The sequence below is a fragment of the Oncorhynchus mykiss genome, chromosome 18, assembly GCF_057628025.1.
Source record: "Oncorhynchus mykiss isolate SJ-2025 chromosome 18, ASM5762802v1, whole genome shotgun sequence".
In the NCBI taxonomy this organism is placed as follows: Eukaryota; Metazoa; Chordata; class Actinopteri; order Salmoniformes; family Salmonidae; genus Oncorhynchus; species Oncorhynchus mykiss.
In genome coordinates this window covers 5996227-6016917 of record NC_143039.1, presented here as the reverse complement: position 1 = coordinate 6016917, position 20691 = coordinate 5996227, and the positions used below count along the sequence as shown (strand labels likewise).

The 20691-nt window shown below is 52.9% G+C and overlaps 1 protein-coding gene across 1 annotated transcript in view; it reads left to right on the top strand.

The window, feature by feature from the left end:
* Nucleotides 1–3445: 3445 nt before the first annotated feature.
* Nucleotides 3446–20691, top strand: part of LOC149975363 (methyltransferase-like protein 21E) — a 33610-nt gene continuing 16364 nt past the window's right edge. The window contains exon 1 of the mRNA XM_090206702.1: nucleotides 3446–3818. Coding sequence (XP_090062828.1) covers nucleotides 3764–3818 — 55 coding nt within the window. The 5' untranslated portion in view covers nucleotides 3446–3763. The remainder of the gene's footprint in view (nucleotides 3819–20691) is intronic.

Below are 20691 nucleotides of genomic sequence, written 5' to 3'. Positions count from 1 at the left end.
AGAGAACAGCAAGTAGGATGCAGCAGGTAGGATACAGCAGGTAGGATGCAGCAGGTAGAGAACAGCAGGTAGAGAACAGCAGGTAGGGTGCAGCAGGTAGAGAACAGCAGGTAGGGTGCAGCAGGTAGGGTGCAGCAGGTAGAGAACAGCAGGTAGAGAACAGCAGGTAGGGTGCAGCAGGTAGAAGGCAGCAGGTAGAGAACAGCAGGTAGGGTGCAGCAGGTAGGGTGCAGCAGGTAGGATGCAGCAGGTAGAGAACAGCAGGTAGGGTGCAGCAGGTAGGATGCAGCAGGTAGGATGCAGCAGGTAGGGTGCAGCAGGTAGGGTGCAGCAGGTAGGGTGCAGCAGGTAGGGTGCAGCAGGTAGGATGCAGCAGGTAGAGAACAGCAGGTAGGGTGTAGCAGGTAGGATGCAGCAGGTAGGGAGAAGCAGGTAGAGAACAGCAAGTAGGATGCAGCAGGTAGGATACAGCAGGTAGGATGCAGCAGGTAGAATGCAGCAGGTAGGATGCAGCAGGTAGAAGGCAGCAGGTGGAATGCAGCTGGTAGGATGCAGCAGGTAGGATACAGCAGGTAGGATGCAGCAGGTAGAATGCAGCAGGTAGAATGCAGCAGGTAGGATGCAGCAGGTAGGGAGCAGCAGGTAAAGAACAACAGGTAGAATGCAGCAGGTAGAAGGCAGCAGGTAGAATGCAGCAGGTAGGATGCAGTAGGTAGGATGCAGTAGGTAGGATGCAGCAGGTAGGGAGCAGCAGATAGGTAGCCTAACTGTCAGTGTTTGTCATGACAATGTCCCCCTCCTTGTCACAATATTTGTCAAGGTACTCTATTTCCAACTGCTAGAACTCTCACCTTAGTCTCTCTCTCCCCTTTCCCCTCTCTCTCTCTCTAGCCCTTCATAGTCTTCTCTCTCTCTCTAGCCCTTCCCAGTCTTCTCTCTCTCTCTCTAGCCCTTCCCAGTCTTCTCTCTCTCTCTAGCCCTTCCCAGTCTTCTCTCTCTCTCTCTAGCCCTTCCTAGTCTTCTCTCTCTCTCTCTAGCCCTTCCTAGTCTTCTCTCTCTCTAGTCCTTCCCAGTCTTCTCTCTCTCTCTAGCCCTTCCCAGTCTTCTCTCTCTCTCTCTAGCCCTTCCTAGTCTTCTCTCTCTCTCTCTAGCCCTTCCTAGTCTTCTCTCTCTCTCTCTAGCCCTTCCTAGTCTTCTCTCTCTCTCTCTAGCCCTTCCTAGTCTTCTCTCTCTCTCTCTAGTCCTTCCTAGTCTTATCTCTCTCTAGTCCTTCCTAGTCTTCTCTCTCGCTAGTCCTTCCCAGTCTTCTCTCTCTCTCTAGTCCTTCCTAGTCTTCTCTCTCTCTCTAGTCCTTCAGTCTTCTCTCTCTCTCTCTCTAGTCCTTCCCAGTCTTCTCTCTCTCTAGTCCTTCCTAGTCTTCTCTCTCTCTAGTCCTTCCCAGTCTTCTCTCTCTCTAGTCCTTCCTAGTCTTCTCTCTCTCTCTAGCCCTTCCTAGTCTTCTCTCTCTCTAGCCCTTCCTAGTCTTCTCTCTCTCTCTAGCCCTTCCCAGTCTTCTCTCTCTCTCTCTAGCCCTTCCTAGTCTTCTCTCTCTCTCTCTAGCCCTTCCTAGTCTTCTCTCTCTCTCTCTAGCCCTTCCTAGTCTTCTCTCTCTCTCTCTAGTCCTTCCTAGTCTTCTCTCTCTCTCTAGTCCTTCCTAGTCTCTCTCTCTAGCCCTTCCTAGTCTTCTCTCTCTCTCTAGTCCTTCCTAGTCTTCCCTCTCTCTCTAGTCCTTCTTAGTCTTCTCTCTCTCTCTAGTCCTTCCTAGTCTCTCTCTCTAGTCCTTCCCAGTCTTCTCTCTCTCTAGTCCTTCCTAGTCTTCTCTCTCTCTAGTCCTTCCCAGTCTTCTCTCTCTAGTCCTTCCTAGTCTTCCCTCTCTCTCTAGTCCTTCTTAGTCTTCTCTCTCTCTCTAGTCCTTCCTAGTCTCTCTCTCTAGTCCTTCCCAGTCTTCTCTCTCTCTAGTCCTTCCTAGTCTTCTCTCTCTCTAGTCCTTCCCAGTCTTCTCTCTCTCTAGTCCTTCCTAGTCTTCTCTCTCTCTCTAGTCCTTCCTAGTCTTCTCTCTCTCTCTCTAGTCCTTCCCAGTCTTCTCTCTCTCTAGTCCTTCCTAGTCTTCTCTCTCTCTAGTCCTTCCCAGTCTTCTCTCTCTCTAGTCCTTCCTAGTCTTCTCTCTCTCTCTAGTCCTTCCTAGTCTTCTCTCTCTCTCTCTCTAGTCCTTCCCAGTCTTCTCTCTCTCTAGTCCTTCCTAGTCTTCTCTCTCTCTCTAGCCCTTCCTCCCAGCCTTGTCTCTCTCTAGCTCTTCCTAGCATTGTCTCTCTCTAGCCCTTCCTCCCCCTAGCCCTTCTCTCTCTCTAGCCCTTCCTCCTAGCCTTGTCTCTCACTAGCTCTTCCTCCCAGCCTCTTCTTTCTAGCCCTTCCCCCCAGCCTTCTATCTAGCCCTTCCCCCTAGCCTTCTCTCACTCTTCCTCCCTCTAGCCCTTCCTCCCAGCCGTCTCTCTCTCTAGCCCTTCCTCCCTCTAGCCCTTTTCTCTCTCTAGCCCTTCCTCCCTCTAGCCCTTCTCTCTCTCTCTAGCCCTTCCTCCCTCTAGCCCTTCCTCCCAGCCGTCTCTCTCTCTCTAGCCCTTCCTCCCTCTAGCCCTTGTCTCTCTCTAGCCCTTCCTCCCTCTAGCCCTTCTCTCTCTCTAGCCCTTCCTCCCTCTAGCCCTTCCTCCCAGCCGTCTCTCTCTCTAGCCCTTCCTCCCTCTAGCCCTTCTCTCACCTGTTTTCTTCATTCTCTCTAATCCATGTTTCCCTCTCTCTCTGGCTGGCCCACCAGGCAGTATGCCAACAGAGGGAGAGAGGGAAGGAAAGGAGAGAGGGAGGGAGGGGGAGTAACATACCCAGTATGCCAACGGAGGGAGGGAAGGAAATGAGAGAGGGAGGAGGGTAACATACCCAGTATGCCAACGGAGGGAGGGAAGGAAAGGAGAGAGGGAGGGAAGGAAAGGAGAGAGGGAGGGGAGTACCATACCCAGTATGCCAACAGAGGGAGGGAGGGAGGGAAGGAAAGGAGAGAGGGAGGGAAGGAAAGGAGAGCGGGAGGAGAGTAACATACCCAGTATGCCAACGGAGGGAGGGAGGGAGGGAAGGAAAGGAGAGAGGGAGGGGGAGTACCATACCCAGTATGCCGAGGGAGGGAAGGAAGGAAAGGAGGGAGGGAGGAGAGTAACATACCCAGTATGCCAACGGAGGGAGGGAAGGAAAGGAGAGAGGGAGGGAGGGGAGTAACATACCCAGTATGACAACGGAGGGAGGGAAGGAAAGGAGAGAGGGAGGGAGGGGGAGTAACATACCCAGTATGCCAACGGAGGGAGGGAAGGAAAGGGGGGAGGGGGAGTACCATACCCAGTATGCCAACGGAGGGAGGGAAGGAAAGGAGGGAGGGAGGGGAGTACCATACCCAGTATGCCAACGGAGGGAGGGAGGGAGGGGGAGAGGGAGGGGAGTACCATACCCAGTATGCCAACGGAGGGAGGGACGGAAAGGAGAAAGAGAACCATATACCAACCCCTCACAACACACAGCCAGCCGACCTGACTCAGACTAGAGCCCATTGAGACCCGGAGCACCTAGACTAAGGACCGACGCTGTTTCCCTGGACATCCAACACACCACTTTGGAGCAACGCGGTCAGATTGTTACTGCTACTACCCACAAACCCCTCACCCCTACTCCAGGACAGGACAGAGACATGAACCCCCTCCTGACCCAGGCTGTCCAGACTGAGGAAGATGCTGAAACGGAGGGTAGGTAGCTAGAGCTGTCAGATCCACACCCGTACAGAACAAATGTGTAAACTGTGGGACGACTCACAACTTTGTTGGTTATTTCTGTACATATCAAAAGCGTTGATAGTTGAAGTGCCCTCTTGGTAGATTGGTTGTTATTCATTCATTGATGGTCACTATGAGCGGTAAGTCATGTTTATAGGGCTTCATAGACGTGTTTATAGCACTGTAATCGGGTACATTGACACACACACACACACACACACACAGGCTGTGAAGTGATTTAAGAGCTCTTCTCTGTCTCTCCCCTCACTAGCTTACATAACTGGTATACCAGCTGCATGTCTGTGTCAGAGAGGCCGCAAATAACCTGCCAAGTGCTAATCGACTACATAGAGGGGCTATGTTACTGAGGGGCTATGTTACTGAGGGGCTAGGGTACTGGACTGGGTCAGCTAGCCGTGTAGAGGGGTTATGTTACTCTACTGAGGGGCTAGGTTACTGGACTGGGTCAGCTAGCCGTGTAGAGGGGTTATGTTACTCTACTGAGGGGCTAGGTTACTGGACTGGGTCAGCTAGCCGTGTAGAGGGGTTATGGTACTCTACTGAGGGACTAGGTTACTGGACTGATGCTGGGTCAGCTAGCCGTGTAGAGGGGTTATGTTACTCTACTGAGGGGCTAGGTTACTGGACTGGGTCAGCTAGCCGTGTAGAGGGGTTATGGTACTCTACTGAGGGACTAGGTTACTGGACTGGGTCAGCTAGCCGTGTAGAGGGGTTATGTTACTCTACTGAGGGGCTAGGTTACTGGACTGGGTCAGCTAGCCGTGTAGAGGGGTTATGGTACTCTACTGAGGGACTAGGTTACTGGACTGGGTCAGCTAGCCGTGTAGAGGGGTTATGTTACTCTACTGAGGGGCTAGGTTACTGGACTGGGTCAGCTAGCCGTGTAGAGGGGTTATGGTACTCTACTGAGGGACTAGGTTACTGGACTGGGTCAGCTAGCTGTGTAGAGGGGTTATGTTACTCTACTGAGGGACTAGGTTACTGGACTGATGCTGGGTCAGCTAGCCGTGTAGAGGGGTTATGGTACTCTACTGAGGGGCTAGGTTACTGGACTGGGTCAGCTAGCCGTGTAGAGGGGTTATGTTACTCTACTGAGGGGCTAGGTTACTGGACTGGGTCAGCTAGCCGTGTAGAGGGGTTATGGTACTCTACTGAGGGGCTAGGTTACTGGACTGGTGCTGGGTCAGCTAGCCGTGTAGAGGGGTTATGTTACTCTACTGAGGGACTAGGTTACTGGACTGGGTCAGCTAGCCGTGTAGAGGGGTTATGGTACTCTACTGAGGGACTAGGTTACTGGACTGGGTCAGCTAGCCGTGTAGAGGGGTTATGGTACTCTACTGAGGGACTAGGTTACTGGACTGGGTCAGCTAGCCGTGTAGAGGGGTTATGGTACTCTACTGAGGGACTAGGTTACTGGACTGGGTCAGCTAGCCGTGTAGAGGGGTCATGGTACTCTACTGAGGGACTAGGTTACTGGACTGGGTCAGCTAGCCGTGTAGAGGGGTTATGGTACTCTACTGAGGGACTAGGTTACTGGACTGGGTCAGCTAGCCGTGTAGAGGGGTTATGGTACTCTACTGAGGGACTAGGTTACTGGACTGATGCTGGATCAGCTAGTCGTGTAGGGGGGTTATGTTACTCTACTGAGGGACTAGGTTACTGGACTGGGTCAGCTAGCCGTGTAGAGGGGTTATGGTACTCTACTGAGGGGCTAGGTTACTGGACTGATGCTGGGTCAGCTAGCCGTGTAGAGGGGTTATGGTACTCTACTGAGGGGCTAGGTTACTGGACTGGGTCAGCTAGCCGTGTAGAGGGGTTATGGTACTCTACTGAGGGACTAGGTTACTGGACTGGGTCAGCTAGCCGTGTAGAGGGGTTATGGTACTCTACTGAGGGACTAGGTTACTGGACTGGGTCAGCTAGCCGTGTAGAGGGGTTATGGTACTCTACTGAGGGACTAGGTTACTGGACTGGGTCAGCTAGCCGTGTAGAGGGGTTATGGTACTCTACTGAGGGGCTAGGTTACTGGACTAGGTCAGCTAGCCGTGTAGAGGGGTTATGGTACTCTACTGAGGGACTAGGTTACTGGACTGGGTCAGCTAGCCGTGTAGAGGGGTCATGGTACTCTACTGAGGGACTAGGTTACTGGACTGGGTCAGCTAGCCGTGTAGAGGGGTTATGTTACTCTACTGAGGGACTAGGTTACTGGACTGGGTCAGCTAGCCGTGTAGAGGGGTCATGGTACTCTACTGAGGGACTAGGTTACTGGACTGGGTCAGCTAGCCGTGTAGAGGGGTCATGGTACTCTACTGAGGGACTAGGTTACTGGACTGGGTCAGCTAGTCGTGTAGAGGGGTTATGGTACTCTACTGAGGGGCTAGGTTACTGGACTGGGTCAGCTAGCCGTGTAGAGGGGTTATGGTACTCTACTGAGGGACTAGGTTACTGGACTGATGCTGGGTCAGCTAGCCGTGTAGAGGGGTTATGGTACTCTACTGAGGGGCTAGGTTACTGGACTGGGTCAGCTAGCCGTGTAGAGGGGTTATGGTACTCTACTGAGGGACTAGGTTACTGGACTGGGTCAGCTAGCCGTGTAGAGAGGTCATGGTACTCTACTGAGGGACTAGGTTACTGGACTGATGTTGGGTCAGCTAGCCGTGTAGAGGGGTTATGGTACTCTACTGAGGGACTAGGTTACTGGACTGGGTCAGCTAGCCGTGTAGAGGGGTTATGGTACTCTACTGAGGGACTAGGGTACTGGACTGGGTCAGCTAGCCGTGTAGAGGGGTTATGTTACTCTACTGAGGGACTAGGGTACTGGACTGGGTCAGCTAGCCGTGTAGAGGGGTTATGGTACTCTACTGAGGGACTAGGTTACTGGACTGGGTCAGCTAGCCGTGTAGAGGGGTTATGTTACTCTACTGAGGGGCTAGGTTACTGGACTGGGTCAGCTAGCCGTGTAGAGGGGTCATGGTACTCTACTGAGGGACTAGGTTACTGGACTGGGTCAGCTAGCCGTGTAGAGGGGTTATGTTACTCTACTGAGGGGCTAGGTTACTGGACTGGGTCAGCTAGCCGTGTAGAGGGGTTATGGTACTCTACTGAGGGGCTAGGTTACTGGACTGGGTCAGCTAGCCGTGTAGAGGGGTTATGGTACTCTACTGAGGGACTAGGTTACTGGACTGGGTCAGCTAGCCGTGTAGAGGGGTTATGGTTCTCTACTGAGGGACTAGGTTACTGGACTGATGCTGGGTCAGCTAGCCGTGTAGAGGGGTTATGTTACTCTACTGAGGGACTAGGTTACTGGACTGATGCAGGGTCAGCTAGTCGTGTAGAGGGGTTATGGTACTCTACTGAGGGACTAGGTTACTGGACTGATGCTGGGTCAGCTAGCCGTGTAGAGGGGTTATGGTACTCTACTGAGGGACTAGGTTACTGGACTGGGTCAGCTAGCCGTGTAGAGGGGTTATGGTACTCTACTGAGGGACTAGGTTACTGGACTGGGTCAGCTAGCCGTGTAGAGGGGTTATGGTACTCTACTGAGGGGCTAGGTTACTGGACTGATGCTGGGTCAGCTAGTCGTGAAGAGGGGTTATGGTACTCTACTGAGGGACTAGGTTACTGGACTGGGTCAGCTAGCCATGTAGAGGGGTTATGGTACTCTACTGAGGGACTAGGTTACTGGACTGGGTCAGCTAGCCGTGTAGAGGGGTTATGGTACTCTACTGAGGGACTAGGTTACTGGACTGATGCAGGGTCAGCTAGCCGTGTAGAGGGGTTATGTTACTCTACTGAGGGACTAGGTTACTGGACTGGGTCAGCTAGCCATGTAGAGGGGTTATGTTACTCTACTGAGGGACTAGGTTACTGGACTGGGTCAGCTAGCCGTGTAGAGGGGTTATGTTACTCTACTGAGGGGCTAGGTTACTGGACTGGGTCAGCTAGCCATGTAGAGGGGTTATGGTACTCTACTGAGGGACTAGGTTACTGGACTGGGTCAGCTAGCCGTGTAGAGGGGTTATGTTACTCTACTGAGGGACTAGGTTACTGGACTGGGTCAGCTAGCCGTGTAGAGGGGTTATGTTACTCTACTGAGGGACTAGGTTACTGGACTGGGTCAGCTAGCCGTGTAGAGGGGTTATGTTACTCTACTGAGGGGCTAGGTTACTGGACTGGGTCAGCTAGTCGTGTAGAGGGGTTATGGTACTCTACTGAGGGACTAGGTTACTGGACTGATGCTGGGTCAGCTAGTCGTGTAGAGGGGTTATGGTTCTCTACTAAGGGACTAGGTTACTGGACTGGGTCAGCTAGCCGTGTAGAGGGGTTATGGTACTCTACTGAGGGACTAGGTTACTGGACTGATGCTGGGTCAGCTAGTCGTGTAGAGGGGTTATGGTTCTCTACTAAGGGACTAGGTTACTGGACTGGGTCAGCTAGCCGTGTAGAGGGGTTATGGTACTCTACTGAGGGACTAGGTTACTGGACTGGGTCAGCTAGCCGTGTAGAGGGGTTATGGTACTCTACTGAGGGACTAGGTTACTGGACTGGGTCAGCTAGCCGTGTAGAGGGGTTATGGTACTCTACTGAGGGGCTAGGTTACTGGACTGGGTCAGCTAGCCGTGTAGAGGGGTTATGGTACTCTACTGAGGGACTAGGTTACTGAGGGACTAGGTTACTGGACTGATGCTGGGTCAGCTAGCCGTGTAGAGGGGTTATGTTACTCTACTGAGGGACTAGGTTACTGGACTGGGTCAGCTAGCCATGTAGAGGGGTTATGGTACTCTACTGAGGGACTAGGTTACTGGACTGATGCTGGGTCAGCCAGCCGTGTAGAGGGGTTATGGTACTCTACTGAGGGACTAGGTTACTGGACTGATGCTGGGTCAGCTAGCCGTGTAGAGGGGTTATGGTACTCTACTGAGGGACTAGGTTACTGGACTGGGTCAGCTAGCCGTGTAGAGGGGTTATGTTACTCTACTGAGGGGCTAGGGTACTGGACTGGGTCAGCTAGCTGTGTAGAGGGGTTATGGTACTCTACTGAGGGACTAGGTTACTGGACTGGGTCAGCCAGCCGTGTAGAGGGGTTATGGTACTCTACTGAGGGGCTAGGTTACTGGACTGATGCTGGGTCAGCTAGTCGTGTAGAGGGGTTATGGTACTCTACTGAGGGACTAGGTTACTGAGGGGCTAGGTTACTGGACTGATGCTGGATCAGCTAGTCGTGTAGAGGGGTTATGTTACTCTACTGAGGGACTAGGTTACTGGACTGATGCTGGATCAGCTAGTCGTGTAGAGGGGTTATGTTACTCTACTGAGGGACTAGGTTACTGGACTGGGTCAGCCAGCCGTGTAGAGGGGTTATGGTACTCTACTGAGGGACTAGGTTACTGAGGGACTAGGTTACTGGACTGGGTCAGCTAGTCGTGTAGAGGGGTTATGTTACTCTACTGAGGGACTAGGTTACTGGACTGATGCTGGATCAGCTAGTCGTGTAGAGGGGTTATGTTACTCTACTGAGGGACTAGGGTACTGGACTGGGTCAGCTAGCCATGTAGAGGGGTTATGGTACTCTACTGAGGGACTAGGTTACTGGACTGATGCTGGGTCAGCTAGCCGTGTAGAGGGGTTATGGTACTCTACTGAGGGACTAGGTTACTGGACTGGGTCAGCTAGCCATGTAGAGGGGTTATGGTACTCTACTGAGGGACTAGGTTACTGGACTGATGCTGGGTCAGCTAGCCGTGTAGAGGGGTTATGGTACTCTACTGAGGGACTAGGTTACTGGACTGGGTCAGCCAGCCGTGTAGAGGGGTTATGGTACTCTACTGAGGGACTAGGTTACTGGACTGGGTCAGCCAGCCGTGTAGAGGGGTTATGGTACTCTACTGAGGGACTAGGTTACTGGACTGGGTCAGCCAGCCGTGTAGAGGGGTTATGGTACTCTACTGAGGGACTAGGTTACTGGACTGGGTCAGCCAGCCGTGTAGAGGGGTTATGGTACTCTACTGAGGGGCTAGGTTACTGGACTGATGCTGGGTCAGCTAGTCGTGTAGAGGGGTTATGTTACTCTACTGAGGGACTAGGTTACTGGACTGATGCTGGATCAGCTAGTCGTGTAGAGGGGTTATGGTACTCTACTGAGGGACTAGGTTACTGAGGGGCTAGGTTACTGGACTGATGCTGGATCAGCTAGTCGTGTAGAGGGGTTATGTTACTCTACTGAGGGACTAGGTTACTGGACTGATGCTGGATCAGCTAGTCGTGTAGAGGGGTTATGTTACTCTACTGAGGGACTAGGTTACTGGACTGGGTCAGCTAGCCGTGTAGAGTGGTTATGGTACTCTACTGAGGGGCTAGGTTACTGGACTGATGCTGGGTCAGCTAGCCGTGTAGAGGGGTTATGGTACTCTACTGAGGGACTAGGTTACTGGACTGGGTCAGCTAGCCGTGTAGAGGGGTTATGGTACTCTACTGAGGGACTAGGTTACTGGACTGGGTCAGCTAGCCGTGTAGAGGGGTTATGGTACTCTACTGAGGGACTAGGTTACTGGACTGGGTCAGCTAGCCGTGTAGAGGGGTTATGGTACTCTACTGAGGGACTAGGTTACTGGACTGGGTCAGCTAGCCGTGTAGAGGGGTCATGGTACTCTACTGAGGGGCTAGGTTACTGGACTGATGTTGGGTCAGCTAGCCGTGTAGAGGGGTTATGTTACTCTACTGAGGGACTAGGTTACTGGACTGGGTCAGCTAGCCGTGTAGAGGGGTTATGGTACTCTACTGAGGGACTAGGTTACTGGACTGGGTCAGCTAGCCGTGTAGAGGGGTTATGGTACTCTACTGAGGGGCTAGGTTACTGGACTGGGTCAGCTAGCCGTGTAGAGGGGTTATGGTACTCTACTGAGGGACTAGGTTACTGGACTGGGTCAGCTAGCCATGTAGAGGGGTTATGGTACTCTACTGAGGGGCTAGGTTACTGGACTGATGCTGGGTCAGCTAGTCGTGTAGAGGGGTTATGGTACTCTACTGAGGGACTAGGTTACTGAGGGGCTAGGTTACTGGACTGATGCTGGATCAGCTAGTCGTGTAGAGGGGTTATGTTACTCTACTGAGGGACTAGGTTACTGGACTGGGTCAGCTAGCCGTGTAGAGGGGTTATGGTACTCTACTGAGGGGCTAGGTTACTGGACTGGGTCAGCTAGCCGTGTAGAGGGGTTATGGTACTCTACTGAGGGACTAGGTTACTGGACTGGGTCAGCCAGCCGTGTAGAGGGGTTATGGTACTCTACTGAGGGACTAGGTTACTGAGGGGCTAGGTTACTGGACTGGGTCAGCTAGCCGTGTAGAGGGGTTATGTTACTCTACTGAGGGGCTAGGTTACTGGACTGGGTCAGCTAGCCGTGTAGAGGGGTTATGGTACTCTACTGAGGGACTAGGTTACTGGACTGGGTCAGCTAGCCGTGTAGAGGGGTCATGGTACTCTACTGAGGGACTAGGTTACTGGACTGGGTCAGCTAGTCGTGTAGAGGGGTTATGGTACTCTACTGAGGGACTAGGTTACTGGACTGATGCTGGGTCAGCCAGCCGTGTAGAGGGGTCATGGTACTCTACTGAGGGACTAGGTTACTGGACTGGGTCAGCTAGTCGTGTAGAGGGGTTATGTTACTCTACTGAGGGGCTAGGTTACTGGACTGATGCTGGGTCAGCCAGCCGTGTAGAGGGGTTATGTTACTCTACTGAGGGACTAGGTTACTGGACTGGGTCAGCTAGCCGTGTAGAGGGGTTATGTTACTCTACTGAGGGGCTAGGTTACTGGACTGGGTCAGCTAGCCGTGTAGAGGGGTTATGGTACTCTACTGAGGGGCTAGGTTACTGGACTGATACTGGGTCAGCCAGCCGTGTAGAGGGGTCATGGTACTCTACTGAGGGGCTAGGTTACTGGACTGATGCTGGGTCAGCTAGTCGTGTAGAGGGGTTATGGTACTCTACTGAGGGACTAGGTTACTGGACTGGGTCAGCTAGTCGTGTAGAGGGGTTATGTTACTCTACTGAGGGGCTAGGTTACTGGACTGATGCTGGGTCAGCCAGCCGTGTAGAGGGGTTATGTTACTCTACTGAGGGACTAGGTTACTGGACTGGGTCAGCTAGCCGTGTAGAGGGGTTATGTTACTCTACTGAGGGGCTAGGTTACTGGACTGGGTCAGCTAGCCGTGTAGAGGGGTTATGGTACTCTACTGAGGGGCTAGGTTACTGGACTGGGTCAGCTAGTCGTGTAGAGGGGTTATGTTACTCTACTGAGGGGCTAGGTTACTGGACTGATGCAGGGTCAGCTAGCCGTGTAGAGGGGTTATGGTACTCTACTGAGGGGCTAGGTTACTGGACTGATGCAGGGTCAGCTAGCTGTGTAGAGGGGTTATGGTACTCTACTGAGGGGCTAGGTTACTGGACTGATGCAGGGTCAGCTAGCTGTGTAGAGGGGTTATGGTACTCTACTGAGGGACTAGGTTACTGGACTGATGCAGGGTCAGCTAGCTGTGTAGAGGGGTTATGGTACTCTACTGAGGGACTAGGTTACTGGACTGATGCAGGGTCAGCTAGCTGTGTAGAGGGGTTATGGTACTCTACTGAGGGGCTAGGTTACTGGACTGGGTCAGCTAGCCGTGTAGAGGGGTTATGGTACTCTACTGAGGGACTAGGTTACTGGACTGGGTCAGCTAGTCGTGTAGAGGGGTTATGGTACTCTACTGAGGGGCTAGGTTACTGGACTGGGTCAGCTAGCCGTGTAGAGGGGTTATGGTACTCTACTGAGGGGCTAGGTTACTGGACTGATGCAGGGTCAGCTAGCCGTGTAGAGGGGTTATGGTTCTCTACTGAGGGGCTAGGTTACTGGACTGGGTCAGCTAGCTGTGTAGAGGGGTTATGGTACTCTACTGAGGGACTAGGTTACTGGACTGATGCTGGGTCAGCTAGCCGTGTAGAGGGGTTATGTTACTGAGGGGCTAGGTTACTGGACTGGGTCAGCTAGCCGTGTAGAGGGGTTATGGTTCTCTACTGAGGGGCTAGGTTACTGGACTGGGTCAGCTAGCCGTGTAGAGGGGTTATGGTACTCTACTGAGGGGCTAGGTTACTGGACTGGGTCAGCTAGCCGTGTAGAGGGGTTATGGTACTCTACTGAGGGGCTAGGTTACTGGACTGGGTCAGCTAGCCGTGTAGAGGGGTTATGGTACTCTACTGAGGGACTAGGTTACTGGACTGGGTCAGCTAGTCGTGTAGAGGGGTTATGGTACTCTACTGAGGGACTAGGTTACTGGACTGGGTCAGCTAGCCGTGTAGAGGGGTTATGTTACTCTACTGAGGGACTAGGTTACTGGACTGGGTCAGCTAGTCGTGTAGAGGGGTTATGGTACTCTACTGAGGGGCTAGGTTACTGGACTGGGTCAGCTAGCCGTGTAGAGGGGTTATGGTACTCTACTGAGGGGCTAGGTTACTGGACTGGGTCAGCTAGCCGTGTAGAGGGGTTATGGTACTCTACTGAGGGACTAGGTTACTGGACTGGGTCAGCTAGCCGTGTAGAGGGGTTATGGTACTCTACTGAGGGACTAGGTTACTGGACTGGGTCAGCTAGCCATGTAGAGGGGTTATGGTACTCTACTGAGGGGCTAGGGTACTGGACTGATGCTGGGTCAGCTAGTCGTGTAGAGGGGTTATGTTACTCTACTGAGGGACTAGGTTACTGGACTGATGCTGGGTCAGCTAGTCGTGTAGAGGGGTTATGGTACTCTACTGAGGGACTAGGTTACTGGACTGGGTCAGCTAGCCGTGTAGAGGGGTTATGGTACTCTACTGAGGGGCTAGGTTACTGGACTGATGCAGGGTCAGCTAGCCGTGTAGAGGGGTTATGGTACTCTACTGAGGGACTAGGTTACTGGACTGATGCTGGGTCAGCCAGCCGTGTAGAGGGGTTATGGTACTCTACTGAGGGACTAGGTTACTGGACTGGGTCAGCTAGTCGTGTAGAGGGGTTATGTTACTCTACTGAGGGACTAGGTTACTGGACTGATGCTGGGTCAGCTAGCCGTGTAGAGGGGTTATGGTACTCTACTGAGGGACTAGGTTACTGGACTGGGTCAGCTAGCCGTGTAGAGGGGTTATGGTACTCTACTGAGGGACTAGGTTACTGGACTGATGCTGGGTCAGCTAGTCGTGTAGAGGGGTTATGGTACTCTACTGAGGGACTAGGTTACTGGACTGGGTCAGCTAGCCGTGTAGAGGGGTTATGGTACTCTACTGAGGGACTAGGTTACTGGACTGGGTCAGCTAGTCGTGTAGAGGGGTTATGGTACTCTACTGAGGGACTAGGTTACTGGACTGATGCTGGGTCAGCTAGTCGTGTAGAGGGGTTATGTTACTCTACTGAGGGACTAGGTTACTGGACTGGGTCAGCTAGCCGTGTAGAGGGGTTATGGTACTCTACTGAGGGACTAGGTTACTGGACTGGGTCAGCTAGCCGTGTAGAGGGGTTATGGTACTCTACTGAGGGACTAGGTTACTGGACTGGGTCAGCTAGCCGTGTAGAGGGGTTATGGTACTCTACTGAGGGACTAGGTTACTGGACTGATGCTGGGTCAGCTAGTCGTGTAGAGGGGTTATGGTACTCTACTGAGGGACTAGGTTACTGGACTGGGTCAGCTAGCCGTGTAGAGGGGTTATGTTACTCTACTGAGGGACTAGGTTACTGGACTGGGTCAGCTAGTCGTGTAGAGGGGTTATGGTACTCTACTGAGGGACTAGGTTACTGGACTGATGCTGGGTCAGCTAGTCGTGTAGAGGGGTTATGGTACTCTACTGAGGGACTAGGTTACTGGACTGATGCTGGGTCAGCTAGCCGTGTAGAGGGGTTATGGTACTCTACTGAGGGACTAGGTTACTGGACTGGGTCAGCTAGCCGTGTAGAGGGGTTATGGTACTCTACTGAGGGACTAGGGTACTGGACTGGGTCAGCTAGCCGTGTAGAGGGGTTATGGTACTCTACTGAGGGACTAGGTTACTGGACTGGGTCAGCTAGCCGTGTAGAGGGGTTATGGTACTCTACTGAGGGACTAGGTTACTGGACTGATGCAGGGTCAGCTAGCCGTGTAGAGGGGTTATGGTACTCTACTGAGGGGCTAGGTTACTGGACTGGGTCAGCTAGCCGTGTAGAGGGGTTATGGTACTCTACTGAGGGACTAGGTTACTGGACTGGGTCAGCTAGCCGTGTAGAGGGGTTATGTTACTCTACTGAGGGACTAGGTTACTGGACTGGGTCAGCTAGCCGTGTAGAGGGGTTATGTTACTCTACTGAGGGACTAGGTTACTGGACTGGGTCAGCTAGCCGTGTAGAGGGTTTATGGTACTCTACTGAGGGACTAGGTTACTGGACTGGGTCAGCTAGCCGTGTAGAGGGGTTATGGTACTCTACTGAGGGACTAGGTTACTGGACTGGGTCAGCTAGCCGTGTAGAGGGGTTATGGTACTCTACTGAGGGACTAGGTTACTGGACTGATGCAGGGTCAGCTAGCCGTGTAGAGGGGTTATGGTACTCTACTGAGGGACTAGGTTACTGGACTGGGTCAGCTAGCCGTGTAGAGGGGTTATGGTACTCTACTGAGGGACTAGGTTACTGGACTGATGCAGGGTCAGCTAGCCGTGTAGAGGGGTTATGGTACTCTACTGAGGGACTAGGTTACTGGACTGATGCAGGGTCAGCTAGCCGTGTAGAGGGGTTATGGTACTCTACTGAGGGACTAGGTTACTGGACTGATGCAGGGTCAGCTAGCCGTGTAGAGGGGTTATGGTACTCTACTGAGGGGCTAGGTTACTGGACTGATGCAGGGTCAGCTAGCCGTGTAGAGGGGTTATGGTACTCTACTGAGGGGCTAGGTTACTGGACTGGGTCAGCTAGTCGTGTAGAGGGGTTATGGTACTCTACTGAGGGACTAGGTTACTGGACTGATGCAGGGTCAGCTAGCCGTGTAGAGGGGTTATGTTACTCTACTGAGGGACTAGGTTACTGGACTGATGCTGGGTCAGCTAGTCGTGTAGAGGGGTTATGTTACTCTACTGAGGGACTAGGTTACTGGACTGGGTCAGCTAGCCGTGTAGAGGGGTTATGGTACTCTACTGAGGGACTAGGTTACTGGACTGGGTCAGCTAGTCGTGTAGAGGGGTTATGGTACTCTACTGAGGGGCTAGGTTACTGGACTGGGTCAGCTAGCCGTGTAGAGGGGTTATGGTTCTCTACTGAGGGACTAGGTTACTGGACTGATGCTGGGTCAGCTAGCCGTGTAGAGGGGTTATGGTACTCTACTGAGGGACTAGGTTACTGGACTGGGTCAGCTAGCCGTGTAGAGGGGTTATGGTACTCTACTGAGGGACTAGGTTACTGGACTGGGTCAGCTAGCCGTGTAGGGGGGTTATGTTACTCTACTGAGGGACTAGGTTACTGGACTGGGTCAGCTAGCCGTGTAGAGGGGTTATGGTACTCTACTGAGGGGCTAGGTTACTGGACTGATGCTGGATCAGCTAGTCGTGTAGAGGGGTTATGTTACTCTACTGAGGGACTAGGTTACTGGACTGATGCTGGATCAGCTAGTCGTGTAGAGGGGTTATGTTACTCTACTGAGGGACTAGGTTACTGGACTGGGTCAGCTAGCCGTGTAGAGGGGTTATGGTACTCTACTGAGGGGCTAGGTTACTGGACTGGGTCAGCTAGCCGTGTAGAGGGGTTATGGTACTCTACTGAGGGGCTAGGTTACTGGACTGATGCTGGGTCAGCTAGCCGTGTAGAGGGGTTATGGTACTCTACTGAGGGGCTAGGTTACTGGACTGATGCTGGGTCAGCTAGCCGTGTAGAGGGGTTATGGTACTCTACTGAGGGACTAGGTTACTGGACTGATGCAGGGTCAGCTAGCCGTGTAGAGGGGTTATGTTACTCTACTGAGGGGCTAGGTTACTGGACAGGGTCAGCTAGCCGTGTAGAGGGGTTATGTTACTCTACTGAGGGGCTAGGTTACTGGACTGGGTCAGCTAGCCGTGTAGAGGGGTTATGTTACTCTACTGAGGGGCTAGGTTACTGGACTGGGTCAGCTAGCCGTGTAGAGGGGTCATGGTACTCTACTGAGGGACTAGGTTACTGGACTGGGTCAGCTAGCCGTGTAGAGGGGTCATGGTACTCTACTGAGGGGCTAGGTTACTGGACTGATGCTGGGTCAGCTAGCCGTGTAGAGGGGTTATGGTACTCTACTGAGGGGCTAGGTTACTGGACTGGATCAGCTAGCCGTGTAGAGGGGTTATGTTACTCTACTGAGGGGCTAGGTTACTGGACTGATGCTGGGTCAGCTAGCCGTGTAGAGGGGTTATGTTACTCTACTGAGGGGCTAGGTTACTGGACTGGGTCAGCTAGCCGTGTAGAGGGGTTATGGTACTCTACTGAGGGACTAGGTTACTGGACTGGGTCAGCTAGCCGTGTAGAGGGGTTATGTTACTCTACTGAGGGACTAGGTTACTGGACTGATGCTGGGTCAGCTAGCCGTGTAGAGGGGTTATGGTACTCTACTGAGGGACTAGGTTACTGGACTGGGTCAGCTAGCCGTGTAGAGGGGTTATGGTACTCTACTGAGGGGCTAGGTTACTGGACTGGGTCAGCCAGCCGTGTAGAGGGGTTATGGTACTCTACTGAGGGGCTAGGTTACTGGACTGATGCAGGGTCAGCTAGTCGTGTAGAGGGGTTATGTTACTCTACTGAGGGACTAGGTTACTGGACTGGGTCAGCTAGCCGTGTAGAGGGGTTATGGTACTCTACTGAGGGACTAGGTTACTGGACTGGGTCAGCTAGCCGTGTAGAGGGGTATGGTACTCTACTGAGGGACTAGGTTACTGGACTGATGCTGGGTCAGCTAGTCGTGTAGAGGGGTTATGTTACTCTACTGAGGGACTAGGTTACTGGACTGGGTCAGCTAGCCGTGTAGAGGGGTTATGGTACTCTACTGAGGGACTAGGTTACTGGACAGGGTCAGCTAGCCGTGTAGAGGGGTTATGGTACTCTACTGAGGGGCTAGGTTACTGGACTGGGTCAGCTAGCCGTGTAGAGGGGTTAAGTTACTCTACTGAGGGACTAGGTTACTGGACTGGGTCAGCTAGCCGTGTAGAGGGGTTATGGTACTCTACTGAGGGGCTAGGTTACTGGACTGGGTCAGCTAGCCGTGTAGAGGGGTTATGGTACTCTACTGAGGGACTAGGTTACTGGACTGATGCTGGGTCAGCTAGCCGTGTAGAGGGGTTATGGTACTCTACTGAGGGACTAGGTTACTGGACTGGGTCAGCTAGTCGTGTAGAGGGGTTATGTTACTCTACTGAGGGACTAGGTTACTGGACTGGGTCAGCTAGCCGTGTAGAGGGGTTATGGTACTCTACTGAGGGACTAGGTTACTGGACTGATGCAGGGTCAGCTAGCCGTGTAGAGGGGTTATGGTACTCTACTGAGGGACTAGGTTACTGGACTGATGCTGGGTCAGCTAGCCGTGTAGAGGGGTTATGTTACTCTACTGAGGGGCTAGGTTACTGGACTGATGCAGGGTCAGCTAGCTGTGTAGAGGGGTTATGGTACTCTACTGAGGGACTAGGTTACTGGACTGGGTCAGCTAGTCGTGTAGAGGGGTTATGGTACTCTACTGAGGGACTAGGTTACTGGACTGGGTCAGCTAGCCGTGTAGAGGGGTTATGGTACTCTACTGAGGGACTAGGTTACTGGACTGATGCTGGGTCAGCTAGTCGTGTAGAGGGGTTATGTTACACTACTGAGGGGCTAGGTTACTGGACTGATGCTGGGTCAGCTAGTCGTGTAGAGGGGTTATGTTACTCTACTGAGGGACTAGGTTACTGGACTGGGTCAGCTAGCCGTGTAGAGGGGTTATGTTACTCTACTGAGGGACTAGGTTACTGGACTGGGTCAGCTAGCCGTGTAGAGGGGTTATGGTACTCTACTGAGGGACTAGGTTACTGGACTGGGTCAGCTAGCCGTGTAGAGGGGTTATGGTACTCTACTGAGGGACTAGGTTACTGGACTGGGTCAGCTAGCCGTGTAGAGGGGTTAAGTTACTCTACTGAGGGACTAGGTTACTGGACTGGGTCAGCTAGTCGTGTAGAGGGGTTATGGTACTCTACTGAGGGACTAGGTTACTGGACTGATGCTGGGTCAGCTAGCCGTGTAGAGGGGTTATGTTACTCTACTGAGGGACTAGGTTACTGGACTGGGTCAGCTAGTCGTGTAGAGGGGTTATGGTACTCTACTGAGGGACTAGGTTACTGGACTGATGCTGGGTCAGCTAGCCGTGTAGAGGGGTTATGTTACTCTACTGAGGGACTAGGTTACTGGACTGGGTCAGCTAGTCGTGTAGAGGGGTTATGGTACTCTACTGAGGGACTAGGTTACTGGACTGGGTCAGCTAGCCATGTAGAGGGGTTATGGTACTCTACTGAGGGACTAGGTTACTGGACTGATGCTGGGTCAGCTAGCCGTGTAGAGGGGTTATGTTACTCTACTGAGGGACTAGGTTACTGGACTGATGCAGGGTCAGCTAGTCGTGTAGAGGGGTTATGTTACTCTACTGAGGGGCTAGGTTACTGGACTGATGCAGGGTCAGCTAGCCGTGTAGAGGGGTTATGTTACTCTACTGAGGGACTAGGTTACTGGACTGATGCAGGGTCAGCTAGTCGTGTAGAGGGGTTATGGTACTCTACTGAGGGACTAGGTTACTGGACTGGGTCAGCTAGCCGTGTAGAGGGGTTATGGTACTCTACTGAGGGACTAGGTTACTGGACTGGGTCAGCTAGCCGTGTAGAGGGGTTATGGTACTCTACTGAGGGACTAGGTTACTGGACTGGGTCAGCTAGCCGTGTAGAGGGGTTATGGTACTCTACTGAGGGACTAGGTTACTGGACTGATGCTGGGTCAGCTAGCCGTGTAGAGGGGTTATGGTACTCTACTGAGGGACTAGGTTACTGGACTGGGTCAGCTAGCCGTGTAGAGGGGTTATGGTACTCTACTGAGGGGCTAGGTTACTGGACTGGGTCAGCTAGCCGTGTAGAGGGGTTATGGTACTCTACTGAGGGACTAGGTTACTGGACTGGGTCAGCTAGCCGTGTAGAGGGGTTATGGTACTCTACTGAGGGGCTAGGTTACTGGACTGGGTCAGCTAGCCGTGTAGAGGGGTTATGGTACTCTACTGAGGGACTAGGTTACTGGACTGGGTCAGCTAGCCGTGTAGAGGGGTTATGGTACTCTACTGAGGGACTAGGTTACTGGACTGGGTCAGCTAGCCGTGTAGAGGGGTTATGGTACTCTACTGAGGGACTAGGTTACTGGACTGGGTCAGCTAGCCGTGTAGAGGGGTTATGGTACTCTACTGAGGGACTAGGTTACTGGACTGGGTCAGCTAGCCGTGTAGAGGGGTTATGGTACTCTACTGAGGGACTAGGTTACTGGACTGGGTCAGCTAGCCGTGTAGAGGGGTTATGGTACTCTACTGAGGGACTAGGTTACTGGACTGATGCTGGGTCAGCTAGCCGTGTAGAGGGGTTATGGTACTCTACTGAGGGACTAGGTTACTGGACTGGGTCAGCTAGCCGTGTAGAGGGGTTATGGTACTCTACTGAGGGGCTAGGTTACTGGACTGGGTCAGCTAGCCGTGTAGAGGGGTTATGGTACTCTACTGAGGGACTAGGTTACTGGACTGGGTCAGCTAGCCGTGTAGAGGGGTTATGGTACTCTACTGAGGGACTAGGTTACTGG